The 14,662-nt window shown below is 43.4% G+C and overlaps 1 protein-coding gene across 3 annotated transcripts in view; it reads right to left on the bottom strand.

Moving 5' to 3' along the window:
* The window catches only part of KIF1B (kinesin family member 1B), a 169,177-nt gene that overhangs the window by 116,732 nt on the left and 37,783 nt on the right, over nt 1-14,662 (bottom strand). For all 3 annotated transcript variants that reach the window (XM_062190416.1, XM_062190414.1, XM_062190415.1), the window contains exons 3-5: nt 8,268-8,344; nt 6,290-6,469; nt 4,615-4,680 (exon numbers count right to left, since the gene is read on the bottom strand). In XM_062190416.1, coding sequence (XP_062046400.1) covers nt 4,615-4,680; nt 6,290-6,469; nt 8,268-8,344 — 323 coding nt within the window. The remainder of the gene's footprint in view (nt 1-4,614; nt 4,681-6,289; nt 6,470-8,267; nt 8,345-14,662) is intronic.

Here is a 14,662-nt window from a genome sequence, read left to right as displayed (position 1 = left end):
GAGGAGAGACTGGTGACTATGCTTCTCTAACCACACTGCTTCTAACTAGGGGCAATGCACCCATCAGAAGGGGTGATGACTGGTCACTAATGGTGGCAGGAACAATCCAGCGTTTGTCGGGAAGAGGAAGCCTCAAACAACAAATTCTTGTCCAGTGAGCAGGACCATTCCTATCACTGTGATGAGCTGCATTAGGCTACATTTCTTTTTTAATTATTTATTCATTTTATTTGAGAGGCAAACACGCACACATACACATACACACACACACACAGACTGAGAGTTCCCATCTGCTGGTTCATACCCCAAATGCCTACAACTGGGGTTGGGCCAGGCCATCTCATCTGCTGCTTCATACCCCAGATGCCTGCAACTGGGGCTGGGCCAGGCCAAAGCCAAGAGCTGGGAACCTAAGTCAGGTCTCCCACTTGGGTGGCACGGAAAACGACCTGAGTCATCACCTGCCGCTGCCCATAGGAAGCATCAGCAGGAGCAGAGCCAGGCCTCAGACCCAAGCACTCAGACATGGCATGTGGGCATCCCAAGTAGCATCTTAACCCCACTTAACCATCAGGCCAAATGCCTACCCCAGGCTATCATTTCCTAACCTGAAGCAATTAAACATTTAATTTATCTAATCAACTGCCATCCTTTGAATTCCATGATCACCAAACCAACAACAAGGTTCTACTAGAAGTCTATCCACAGAAAAATAATATACTACTCTTGCAAATGTGCACGTTCTGGTCTGGCTCACGAGTAAGTAATAAACCAACATGCTGGTTTCTTAACATGAGTTAAATGAGCATCACTCAAGAACGTGACTTTGCAGGATGGTTCCACTCCTTATGTATTTACAAAGACTTCTAAGCAAACAAGCCTCTGAAACAGGGTAAACCTCGCAGGGTAGGGCACCTCACACAGCTTCTCTCAGGAACTGGACCCTTCTGAATCAAACACACAACATCCATTTTTAACCTTTCAATTTCTACAGACACATTTTCAGAGTATCTACAATGGAAATACATTTCCATTTCTATTGCCTTCTCCTTTCAGTCTGAATTCACTGTATCATTATACTGTACTTAAAAATCAGTTTACAAAATTGAGAACCCTGAAAGATAAAGTCATTAATCCATCATGAAAGTAAAACAAGACTACAAATACCATTTTGAACAAGTCATCTGGGAAAGTGAGATGGCACTTAATTATTCTTGCATTCCTAAATTTATACATATAATCTGCAACCCCAGTAAGATAGTTTATCATCTTGGAGACCAAGAGGCCCCAGATAACTGGGTAAAGGTTAGCATGCTCTACTACGTGAATCCATCCAAAGTCATCACTAGTTCTTTGACTTCTAAACCATTACAGGCCCCCACCTTGCAGATCCAATTTGCTGCAAAGCATTATCTTCCAGGCACTTGGCAGACATCAGTAACTAAAACCAAAATCCCTGCCCTGGCTTGCTTATGAGTCTGGCAAGGGAGATAGACAATAAACAGCAAACATAAAAATTAGGTATCTCACAAAGTATGTTAGAACACGATGAGTACAACAGAAAAAAGAAAATACGTCCACGGCCATACCACCCTGAACGCGCCCGATCTCGTCTGATCTCGGAAGCTAAGCAGGGTCGGGCCTGGTTAGTACTTGGATGGGAGAAAAAAGAAAATACAACAGGACAAGGAGTACTGGGGTAGAGGAAAGCCACAACATTCAGGAAAGTGTTTCAGGAAAGCCTCACTGAGAAGTGAGAAACCAGCAGTCAGAAAGATACCCAGGGAACACTGAAGACAGAATGGAAAGCCTGCAAATGCCCAGAGGCAGGAATTACCTCATGTGTCTTGGAAACAGCAAAAAGCAGCAGAATAAGTAGAAAAGGGAATGAGGGGGCCAGTGCTGTGGCATAGCCTGTAAAGCCGCTGTCTGCAGTGCTGGCATCCCATATGGGCACCGGGTCAAGTCCTGGCTGCTCCACTTGCCATCTAGTTCTTTGCTATGGCCTGGGAAAGCAGTGGAGGATGGCCCAAGTCCCTGGGCCCCTGCGCCCACGTGGGAGACTTGGAGGAGGCTCCTGGCTCCTGATCGGCACAGCTCTGGCTATCATGGCCAACTGGGGGACAAGCGAATGGAAGACCTCTTTCTCTCTGCCTCTCCTTCTCTCTCTGTGTAACTCTAACTTTTAAATAAATTTTTAAGAAAAAAAAAGGGGGGAGTAGGGGAGGTCCCACAAATGTGGCAAAAATCAAAGTATCAGTGAGGACCCTATGCTGAACTCCAAATAAGCCTGTGCACTCTGACTAATGTGAAGGAAAATGGCATCCTCTTATACCACTTGTAATCAGAGTCTGTATCTGATTCAAAACAAGTTACAGGATGAGACAGGCTATTCAGAAAATTCTTTTTTTTTAAAAGACTTATTTGCTTGAAAAGCAGAGTTACAGAGAGGCAGAGGCAGAGGCAGAGAGAGAGAGGTCCTCCATCCACTAGCTCACTCCCCAGATGGCCACAACAGCTGCAGCTACACTGCTCCAAAGCCAGGAGATTCCTCCGGGTCTCCCATGCGGGTGCAGGGGTCCAAGCAGTTGGGCCATCTTCCACTGCTTTCCCAGGCCACAGCAGAGAGCTGGATTGGAGGTAGAACAGCCGTGACTCGAACCAGCACCCATATGGGATGCCAGCACCACAGGTGGCAGCTTTATCTGCTATGCCACAGCGCTGGCCCCTCAGAAAATGCACTTTAGCACAAATACTCTTAGAGTAACACATTCCCTTTTGCAGTATGATAGTCATACGGTAGAATTCTTAACAATTTATAAATTTATGTAATATATTATAGGTCAAAAAAAATCAAAGAAATTAAGTGAATCAATTAGGAATTGTGTGAGTCTTACAAAAAGTCAAGCACATACCAAGAAAAAAAAAAAAAAAAAAAAACGGCCAGTGCCGCGGCTCACTAGGCTAATCCTCTGCCTTGCGGCGCCGGCACACCGGGTTCTAGCCCCGGTCGGGGCACCGATCCTGTCCCGGTTGCCCCTCTTCCAGGCCAGCTCTCTGCTGTGGCCAGGGAGTGCAGTGGAGGATGGCCCAAGTCCTTGGGCCCTGCACCCCATGGGAGACCAGGAGAAGTACCTGGCTCCTGCCATCGGATTAGCGCGGTGCGCCAGCCGCAGCGTGCCTACTGCGGCAGCCATTGGAGGGTGAACCAACGGCAAAAGGAAGACCTTTCTCTCTGTCTCTCTCTCACTGTCCACTCTGCCTGTCAAAAAAAAAAAAAAAAAAAAAAAACTCCAGAGTTTGCTCGAATGGCAGCTTAATTTCTCAAAACAACAGGCCCATATTGGTAGAACACTTTAACAATTTTTAAAAATTATTTATGAGACACGAAGATAGAGAAAACAGAGAGTGTTCCCATCTGCTGGTTCACTCCCAAAATGCAATGGCGAGGGTCCAAAGCTGGGAGCTGGAAATTCAACTCAGGTCTCCCACACAGGTGGAGGAACCCAATTACTCCTGTCATCACTGTGCCTACCAGGATCTGTGTTAGCGGGAAGCTGGAGTCAGGAGCAGAGCCAGGTACCGAACCCAGGCAATCTGATGAGGGTTACAGCATCTTAACTGGTAGTCAAATACGCACCCAGTAATTTCAGTTATGTGAAACTGAATAATAAAGGGTATGTGTATGTGGAACACCAGCCTCACGAAGCAGGAAGTTTTGTTAAACATAATGAGTATAAAGTAATGCCACAGACCTCTTCTTGAAAGGGCCAATGTGAACACCAGCTGCAGAGTAACTTTCCAAGCTCATAATGGGGGCAAGAGATTTGATTATATATATTATAAAAACCTATGCCTCAGGCTGGCTCTGTGCCACAGCAGGTAAAGCTGCTGCCTGCAGTGCCGGATCCCATATGGACGCAGGTTCAAGTCCCAGCTGCTCCACTCTGATCCAGCTCTCTGCTATGGCCTGGGAAAGCAGTGGAGGATGGCCCAAGTCCTTGGGCTCCTGCACACACATGGGAGACCAGGAAGAAGCTCCTGGCTCCTGGCTTCAAATTGGTGCAGCTCTGGCTATTGCAGCCAACTGGGGAGTGAACCAGCAGATGGAAGCCCTCTCTCTGCCTCTCGTTCTATCTCTGTGTAACTCTGACTTTCAAATAAATAAATAAAATATTTTTAAAAAATAACAAAAACCTATGCCTCTAAAAAATCATTATTAACAATATTAAAGGGGAAGAGTTCACACAGATGAATAAAAAAAGTAAACAGGCAAACGCATAATTTATAAGACAGTCAACCACACAAATTCAAATTTATGTAAAAGGAATCTTGCTTTATCTAATTAGCAAAGAACCTTACAAAAAGGCCATTTGGCAACTCAAAAGTATTAGCAACCAAGATACATACAAAGGTAGAAAGTGAAAATAAAGGCACAAACTTACAAAGACTTAATCACAACAATATTCACTATAATCCAAGCTTAGTCCAACAGTACAAAATTGAGCGAACAGTTAAGTGATGTGTAGCAGTCCTAACTTGGAGCCATCTAAAAGTAGGATTCGAGGGAAGGGCATACAGAGGCCTCTGGTTTCAACCCAGGCCTGCACTCACCTCTACAGAGTAAGACATTTCTTCATTACAGTTGTCATTGATTTTCTCAAACAGTTCTTCACATAACTAGGGAAGCAAACGAGAGAGGCATGAAGAGCACAAATTAAGGAAGTTCTACATATCCACGAGTGTTAAATGAATTAGCAAGACCCCTTTCCTCCTCCTCTCTCAAATTATAAAAGTCATAAACTCCAAGGTATAATTAATATTTTGGATGAAATTTGAAAAAAAATGGGGCTGGTGCGTGGCTCAGCTGGTTAACGCCCTGGCCTTAAGCACCGGCATCCCATATGGGCGCCAATTCTAGTCCCGGCTGCTCCTCTTCCTTTCCCGCTCTCTGCTATGGCCTGGGGAAGCAGTAGAAGATGGCCCAAGTCCTTGGGCCCCTGCACTCGCGTGGGAGACCAGGAAGAAGCTCCTGGCTCCTGGCTTCAGATCAGCGCAGCTCCAGCTGTTGTGGCCAGTTGGGGAGTGAACGGGGATGGAAGACCTCTCTCTCTGGCTCTACCTCTCTCTATAACTCTTTCAAATAAATAAAATAAATCTTTAAAAAAAACATTTTTAATAAAAGAAAAATACATATATTCGATTTTTTCTCAAAAATTCCTAATCTTTATTATTAATTGAGCATTTCTACTAATAGCTGAATTTACAACTATAGTCCAGTAAACAGTTAAAAAAAAAGCTACCTTATATATTTTCAGAATACAGAAATGTCATTAGGTATATCATAAAATAACACTTGAAAATTAACCCCAATTATCATTAATAAAAGCAAACCCCAGTCCTTTTATTTTAAAAATGGAGTCATTTCTAAATATCAGAACTCTTTTCCATTCCCAAACAATAAAAGATTTAAAGAAGCAATACTAATTTATATCAGAAAAAGAAATCTCAGACAGTTGAAAGTTTAAAGTGATAGTATTTAATGAAATAAAGAATAAATCAAAGGGCCAACATTACAGAAGCAGGTTAAGCTGCAGCCGGCAACACTGGCATCTCATACTGGAATGCAGGTTCAAGACCTGGCTACTCAGCTTCCAATCCAGTTTCCTGCTAATGCTCCTGGGAAGGGGGCAGAAGTTAGCCCCAGCACTTGGGCCCCTGCCACCCATGTGAGAGACCAGTATGGAGTTCCTTGCCCCTGCCTTTTCCTGGCCCTGGTGTAGCCATTTAGGGAGTGAACCAGTAGATGGAAGATCTGTCTGTCTGTCTGTCTCTGGATCTCCCTCTCTCCCTGTCACTCTATTCTGCCTTTCAAATAAATAAATAAATATATAAAGTTCCTCAAAAAACCAAAAATAATTATATTCTTTAGAGGTGATCTATAAATGGGACTTGAAGAACACCAAATCACCAACACTTGCGAGTGTCCCCCAGATTCAGAACAGAGCTTTGAGAAGCTGGTACCACTTCTCCAAATACGAAACCTAATGGCACTGGGTACACAGCAGAATCTTCACAAAGCACTAAGCTTCCCACCTTCCAAGGCACGGGCAGACATGTCTATCTCTTCCACTCAACTCTAAGTTCCTCTAAGGGAAAGGGACAACAGGTTGTTTATCTTCGTTCCTTGTATATGATAGTCCCTAAATAAATGTTTGTCAAAATAAATTGTTAAAGCAAGCTAAATTAGGAGTAACGATGCACAGATGTTCTGCTGTTTTATTCTTACCTGTGGAATGATGCCAGCTTGGCTTTCTTCTTGTTTACCCATCATTGTATAAGATTTCCCAGCACCAGTCTGTCCATAGGCAAAAATACAGACATTATAGCCCTCAAAGGCATGTAAGAGCATTTCCTTCCCAATGTCATTGTACACACGATTCTGAGATGCAAAACAGGGGTCCTCAGGCTGTCAAGATTAAAAAGAGAAATCAATCACATCTTATTCATATTCTTTCCTATACTGTTTTTACTTTCATAATAAACAAGTGTTTAGAATAAGAGCAATCACTTCAAATACACCATACACCACACATTTTTAAAGTTACCCTATACCTAGTTTCTTCCTCTCATTAAACACACACACTATTTGAATTATCCAGGTCAGCCATATATAGAAATATCCACACTAATGTATCTGGCACAACTACATTTTAGCTTCCATGACCTTAATGTATCACTCCTTCCATTCACAGGGAACTCCAAGATTTTCTTAAGTGAAAAATGAGAAAAACAGATCAAAGATCAAGTCACATACAAAAATATTTTGCTGAACTCACTCCAGCAAGTGTGGCTACCTCTCAACAAACATAGCTTGCAGGTCCTTTCCTTGACAGTAAGACTTCATTGTTTAAAACATCCTGGCCGGCGCCACGGCTCACTAGGCTAATCCTCCGCCTTGCGGCGCCGGCACACCGGGTTCTAGTCCCTGTCGGGGCACCGATCCTGTCCCGGTTGCCCCTCTTCCAGGCCAGCTCTCTGCTGTGGCCAGGGAGTGCAGTGGAGGATGGCCCAAGTGCTTGGGCCCTGCACCCCATGGGAGACCAGGATAAGTACCTGGCTCCTGCCACCGGATCAGCGCGGTGCGCCGGCCGCAGCGCGCCTACCACGGCGGCCATTGGAGGGTGAACCAACGGCAAATGGAAGACCTTTCTCTCTCTCTCTCTCACTGTCCACTCTGCGGCGCCGGCACACCGGGTTCTAGTCCCGGTCGGGGCACCGGATTCTGTCCCGGTTGCCCCTCTTCCAGGCCAGCTCTCTGCTGTGGCCAGGGAGTGCAGTGGAGGATGGCCCAAGTGCTTGGGCCCTGCACCCCATGGGAGACCAGGAGAAGCACCTGGCTCCTGCCTTCGGATCAGCGCGGTGCGCCGGCCGCAGCGCACCGGCCACGGCAGCCATTGGAGGGTGAACCAACGGCAAAGGAAGACCTTCCTCTCTCTCTCTCTCTCACTGTCCACTCTGCCTGTAAAAAAAAAAAGAAAAAGAAAAAGAAAAAAAAAATCCCTCACCTAGGGACATGGGTCTAGAAAGAACATCTCCCTGTTCAGAAATATAAGATACGCAAACCAGAAACAAAAGACAACGGAACAAAGACATGGCTGGGAACAGAAGCACGTCTTTGTTGAGAAACAATGGTAGGCATCAGAGAGTGGGTTTCTTCTCTGTCTAAGGGGCCTAGCCTATCCCACTCTCCATCTTCCTAGATGCTTGGTCATCTTTTGTTTGTGTTGTGGGCTTACAGGTCCCTTCGAAATGTTCAAAACCTGTGTGGTCCTACTTTAATTTAGAAAAAAAAAAAGTTTTTCATATGACCACTCCAATTTTGTAGCCAGTTACTCAAAATTTAATTCAAAATTAATAACACACTTAGCAATCTTTATTTTGGCACAATAATATCCATAATGAGAATCCTAAGATACTAACAAATACATCCTCAAGGGATGTCCAAATCAGTATAAATCTAGCAAAAACTATATCAGTTTTATATCTGTGTATGCATTATTCATAAGCTTTCTTATCAGCCAAAATACTATATTAAGGAAAATACCTTCTTCTTCAGATAGTATTCACTCTATAAATAATACACTCATGCCAGACCATACTCATAAAACAAGACCTGGGCCTGCTCTGGCTTGGAGAAAAGACAAACAGAGAAACATAATGGCACTGGGTATACAGCCAGCACACTCCAATGCTAGGGCACTCACCGAGGTGTGAGACCAGTAGGAGTAGTCGAAGCTGAAGGATTTTGGAGCTTCCTTTGGGTTCTTTGGGTTAATAATACCTAGAAGATGAAAATGTTTAGTTATTTAACTCAAGTTCCTTCTATTTCTTTAATTCAACATTATAGTATATTACATACTCAAAACATCTAAATCAGCAAATTCTTACTGCTAAATATAACTAAAGCAATCAAAAAGCAAAAACTGCATTCTTAAGACAACTTATATGTGAAACTTGAAAAAAAAAAATCAAACCAGAAACACTCACTGGGTATTACCAGTGGCAGATGGGATGCACCTAGTAAATAATCCGTTTACACAGCCAAAAACTTCGAAATGGGTCGTATTACTGTTTTCTTTTAAAGATTTATTTCTAATTTATTTGAAAGGCAGAGTTACAGAGAAAGAGAGATGGAAGTGGGGGGGGGGGGGAGGAGGGATAGAAAGAGAGAGATCTTTCATCCACTGATTCACTCTCCAAATGGCCATAACAGCCAGAACTGTGCCAGGGCAAAACCAGGAGCCTGGAGCTTCTTCCCATTCTCCCAGGTAGGTGTGAGGGCCCAAGCACTTGGCCATCTTCCACTGCTCCACATCCTCCGCTGCTTTCCCAGGGAGCTGGATGAGAAGTGAAGCAGCCGGGACTCGAACTGGCACTCATACGGGATGCCGGCACCGCAGGTGGCAGCTTAGCCTGCTATGCCACAATACCAGCCCATATTGCGTTTTTAAAGCATCTCATCAGGTTTAAAATATCCCAATACATCAGAAATAAAAAGAGAATCACTGAATTAATCTAATCACTGCTTGAAACAAGTCTTTTAAAAGATCTTACTATCTACTTTAGAAAAACATTTAGTAATGAAGCACTCATTGCAAAGATAGTCTTATTTCTGAAATCCGCGGACCAAGTAACAAATATGTAAGGTATTACACATATATGTGTATGTGTGTGTGTGTATATATATAATATACATGAATGTACTTTACTACTGAATGGAATCACCAACTGCAAAATCATCTGTAGACTGTTAGAAACAGCAAAAACTACTTTTTGACTAAAAAGCATGAAGCCTCTCTGGCTGCCCAACTTAAAAGTGATTTCTTGCATCATTAATCCAGTCACACTACACACTTCAGGTTCCAACTGTGAGTGCCAAAGCTTAATCGCCTCCTTTCTCACACACACAGAGCTTTAGCTCCTCACATTTCACATGGAACAGAATCTTTGTAACATGTGGTCCCGAAATCTGAAAGCCTGGCCGTCTCAACCAATCCACTTCTCAACCGCAGAGCCACATCCCAGGCTATCAGTGAGATCAGGATTAAAAAATAAATCTGTCCCGGGCAACTGCTGCTCAGGACACAAATAGCAACCGTTGCTATGGTGCTTAGTTCTTTCTCTTGCTGGATTCCACTGGGTACGGCTACACACTTATGTTCCAACCTCAAATGCTGACAGGGTATTAATAAGGCTCACACGGCATACAGCCACGTGACAAGGAGACATGGCTCTAGAAAGAACATCTCCCTATTCAGAAATGTAATATAAGCAAAGAAACATACTTCTATCCAAAAGCCAGCAAATACAAGATTTAAATAATAGCAAACATTCATGGAGCACTTACTTAAGTACTCTCTAATTTTTAATGCTCTCAGCCACTTAATGAGGCAGATGTTTCCTTATCTTCATAGATAAGGAAACCATCACAGGGAGGTTAAATAATTTATCTGAGACTGCAGAGCCAGCTAGCTAGTAGAAGATCCAGGATTAAACTTGGCTCTGGTTTCAGGGCTTATAATCTCAGCCAAGATACCATCATTTAAATATGTATTCCTTACATGCAGTGATTGTCAAGTCAAAGGCAGTAAGGCATTTTTACGCACATTTGTATGTACTTGTACATTTATATGACTATCCCCCCAATACATTATTTCAAAGACATTGTTTAAAACTCTGCATCAATTCAAAATTGGGAACTATGAGGATTAAAATTCCTAGAAGATATAGAACCCCACAAACTCTACCAAAAAAAAAAAAAGACCCAAGAGTCATATTACGTGAGCCGGATTCCCGATGGCAGTGGCTCAGCAGTAACAAGGAGAGGCAGGGCATGCCTCCAACACCAGGGTAAAGTACCCTTCCCACCTCTGGACGCGTGTTGCTGCAGAACTTTGCAGCCATATACCACGCAGTCTTTCAGCTACCAATTCTGCCCAGAATAATTTAAGAAAGGGCTAGTTCTCAGATCCTCTTTGTTCCTTTTTCCATAATGAAAAACTACAATGAGTTTGCTTCCTGGATTCACATGAAATCCTTTTCCTCTTCTTCAATATTTCCTTCTCCAAGATTTTTGAAGCTTCAAAAACTAACACATTTTTCTAATTTAAAAATTAAAAACTAAATGGCTTTTAGTAACTTCCTATATCAACAAAAGCCTTTTATTTTATCCTAAGTAAATCAAAATATAGTTTTCAAGAACTTTTTTTTTTTTTTTTTTTTTTTTTGACAGGCAGAGTGGACAATGAGAGAGAGACAGAGAGAAAGGTCTTCCTTTTGCCGTTGGTTCACCCTCCAATGGCCGCCGCGGTAGTGCGCTGCGGCCGGCGCACCGCGCTAATCCGATGGCAGGAGCCAGGTGCTTATCCTGGTCTCCCATGGGGTGCAGGGCCCAAGCACTTGGGCCATCCTCCACTGCACTCCCTGGCCACAGCAGAGAGCTGGCCTGGAAGAGGGGCAACCGGGACAGGATCGGTGCCCCGACCGGGACTAGAACCCGGTGTGCCGGCGCCGCAAGGCGGAGGATTAGCCTAGTGAGCCGCAGCGCCGGCCTCAAGAACTATTTATATAACAATTTCTTCAAACAAGGTAAGATTTAGGGGCTGGCGCTGTGGCACAGTAGGTTAATCCTCTGTCTGCAGCACAGGCATCCCATATGGGTGCTGGTTCTAGTCCAGGCTGCTCCTCTTCCAATCCAGCTCTCTGCTGTGGCCTGGGAAAGCAGTGGAGGATGGCCCAGCTCCTTGGGCCTCTGCACCCATGTGGGAAACCAGGAAGAAGCTCCTGGCTCCTGATTTCAGATAGGCTCAGCTCCAATGGATGCAGCCACTGGAGCATGAACCAACAGATGGAAGACCTTTCTCTCTGTTTCTCCCTCTCACTGCCTGTAACTCTACCTCTCAAAAAAAAAAAAAATGAGATTTAGCCACAATATTTAAAAGATTTCAATTTCCAAAGGAAAGACATGAGCGTTAAGATCCTTTAAAATAATATAAAAATTTAATATCATCACTACCTTTTTGGGGGTGGGGGGTGGGATGAGTGAAATCTTTAGAAGTCCCTGGTAATTTCTCTAACTTTATCTATAGAGTAGTTTATTTTATTCTGTTTATATACATATTGTATTACTCTGAATGTATGAATTATTTCCTAATAAATAATTTTAAAATCCTAGAATTTACAAATGAGAAAAGAGTCATATAAAGATAAATATTAGAGGCCAGTATTGTGGCATAGTGGGTAAAGCTGACACCTGTGACACTGGCATCCCATATGAGGGATGGTTCGAATCCCAGATGCTCTACTTCCAATACAATTCCTTGCTAATAACCTAGGAAAAGCAGAAGATGGCCCAAGTACTTGGGCCCGGCTACCCATGTGGGAGACCCAGATGAAGCTCTGGTTCCTGGCTTCAGCATGGCCCAACCCTGGCCATTGGGGCCATCTATGAAGCGAACCAGCAGACGGAAGATCAATTGATTGCTCTCTCCCTCTTACTCTCACTCTGTAACTCTTTCAAGTAAAGAAAAAAAAATTTGTTTTAAAAAAGATAAATGTTAATGACAGCACTTGAGCTTGTCAGAACTCTCTGGAGCCTATAAAATCCACTGTTATTCCAAGGACAATGAGTCAATGTTTTCACAAATGTCAAAGGATTTTTTCTTCTGAATTAATAATGGTTGAGACCTAATTTGTTTCCTTTAACCCAAGAAACAACATGTTTCCAATCACTGGAGGGGGGGGGGGTGCAGGGAGAAGGTGTAGTATATGTAATAGAGTGCAGGATTTAGAACAAAGGGCCAACACCAGTATCTCCATATCAATGTCTTTTAATACACTAGACATTAAGAATTAAGAAATATGTTTAAGAGTGGTGGTTTGGTTTGGAGGTTAATGTGCCCAAATCCCACTGGAGTACCTGGTTCAATCCCCATCTACGACTCCTGACTCCAGCTTCTTAAATAATGCAGACCCCAGGACACAGCAACATGTTTCAAGCAATTAGGTTCCTGCCACACTCTGGGAGACCTAGACTGCACTCCCAGCTCGTGGCTCTGGCCCCTGTCCAGTCCCACCACTGTGGGCATTTGGTGAATGAACCAGCAGATTGGAGCTCACTTGCTACCTGGTTCACTGCCTCTCAAATAAATAAATAAAATAAAATATAAAAATATTATAGTTTTTTGCATGATCTTGGGTATAACTGCATTTTGTATCCTCTTTAAAATTAAGATAACATCTATTTCAGAGAATTAAATGAGCACTACAAAACATTAATTTCCCCCAAAAAATGTATTTTTACAATTTATTTGAGAGATACAGACAGATGGACAGAGAATACTCCCATCTGTTGATTCACTCCCCAAATGCTTGCAATGGCTGAGGCTGGGTCACAATGAAACTGGGAGCCAGGAACTCGATCTATGTCTCATATGGGTGGCAGAAACCTACTTGATCAATTGCCTGCTGTCTCCCAGGGCTCACATTACCAGAAAGCTGAAGCTTGGAGCAGAGGTGAGACTCAAGCCCAGGCACTCACCATGCGGTGCAGACACGGCAAACTGCTAGGCCGAACGCCCGTCTCTCAGAAAAGTAATCAATTCTGTCATAAACTCTCTCAATATTTGGCTGGTATGATAATAATATTTTAGGGTCTTAAAACTGACAAGAAAAGTTCACTAACTCATGAAATAAGCTACAGCATAAGGCAACAATTCTATTTCTGGGCAAGTCCTTTCTCAGTTGTGCCCTAAAGTCTGTGGTGGTCTTACCACTTCATAAATCCCACGAGTACCTGGATTATTCTCTGTACTGCCCTTCACCAAATACGTGTCAGCTGAATGTCCTCCATAGGTCACGGACAACTTGAATTTTATTTTACAAGAACACAAAAAGAAAAACCAAAACAGTACAGACCTGTATGACATACATATAAAATACCAGATTCTCTCAATTTTCACAGAAAAAGAGGGAGAGAATTGTACAAGGGAACTTCAGAAAGTTCATGGAGGAGGCAGGTATTAGGGTGCAGGGTTGAGCCAGGTCTGGAACGCCTACACTATGTTGGAGAGGCAGGGGTCACGTCGCGCCTCGGTTTCCAATCTAGCGTCCTGCTTATGTGCACCCTGTAGAGAGCAGCTGATGGCATGTGCTTGTATGCCTGCCACTCCATGGGAGACCCAGATGGAGTTCCAGGCTCTTGGCTCCAGCCTAGCTCAGCACTGTTGCAGGCATTTGGGGAGTGAATCAGTGAGTCGAGATCAGATGGAAGCTCGCTCACTCGCTCTCTCTCTCTCACAGTTATTATATTTATTTAAAAGGCAGAATGACAGAAAAAAAAGGGAGAGACAGACAGAAAGAAATCTTCCATCCTGGTTCTCTCTCCAAATGGCTACAAGGGTTGGGCCAAGTCAAAGCCAAGAGCCTGGAACTCCATTTGGGTCTCCAAGGTGGGTGGCAACAGGCCCTTCTGCTACCTTCCCAGGCAGATTAGCAGGTAGCTGGATCAGAAGTGGAGCAGCCAGGACTTGAACCTGCACTCTGATATGGGATGTCAGCGTTGCAGGTGGTGGCTTAACCTGATGTACCAGCCTCTGTTCTACTTTTCAAATATAATTAAATATATATATATACACACACACACACACATATATATATATATATGTATATATATTTAACTTGTGGAAATGGAATTAAAAGGTAACTTTTGGGAGCCTGTGTTTAGCCTAGCAATTGACACACCATGAACTACATCAGAGCACCTGAGTTCAATTCTCATCTCCGGCTCCTAACTCCACTTTCCTGGCAATGCTGACCCTAGGAGGTCACAGTGATAGCTCAAGAAACTGGGTTCATATCACCCATGCGGAAAACCAGGATTGTATAGCCAACTCCTGGTTTTGGCCCCAGCCCAACCTTCACTGTTGCAGACATCTGGGGAGTTAACTAGCAGATGGGAGCTAGCTCACTCTAAGAAAAAAATTATATAAAATATATATACCATATATATTTAAATGATAAGCTTATTTTGATGCAAAAAAAAAAAAACAACAACAACTCTGAAATCCACATATATAAGGTATCTCCAAAAAGATCACCA

The sequence above is a fragment of the Lepus europaeus genome, chromosome 5 (assembly GCF_033115175.1).
Source record: "Lepus europaeus isolate LE1 chromosome 5, mLepTim1.pri, whole genome shotgun sequence".
NCBI classification, from domain to species: domain Eukaryota; kingdom Metazoa; phylum Chordata; class Mammalia; order Lagomorpha; family Leporidae; genus Lepus; species Lepus europaeus.
The sequence above is the reverse complement of the archived record's forward strand: the minus strand, read 5'-3'. Positions and strand labels throughout refer to the sequence as shown.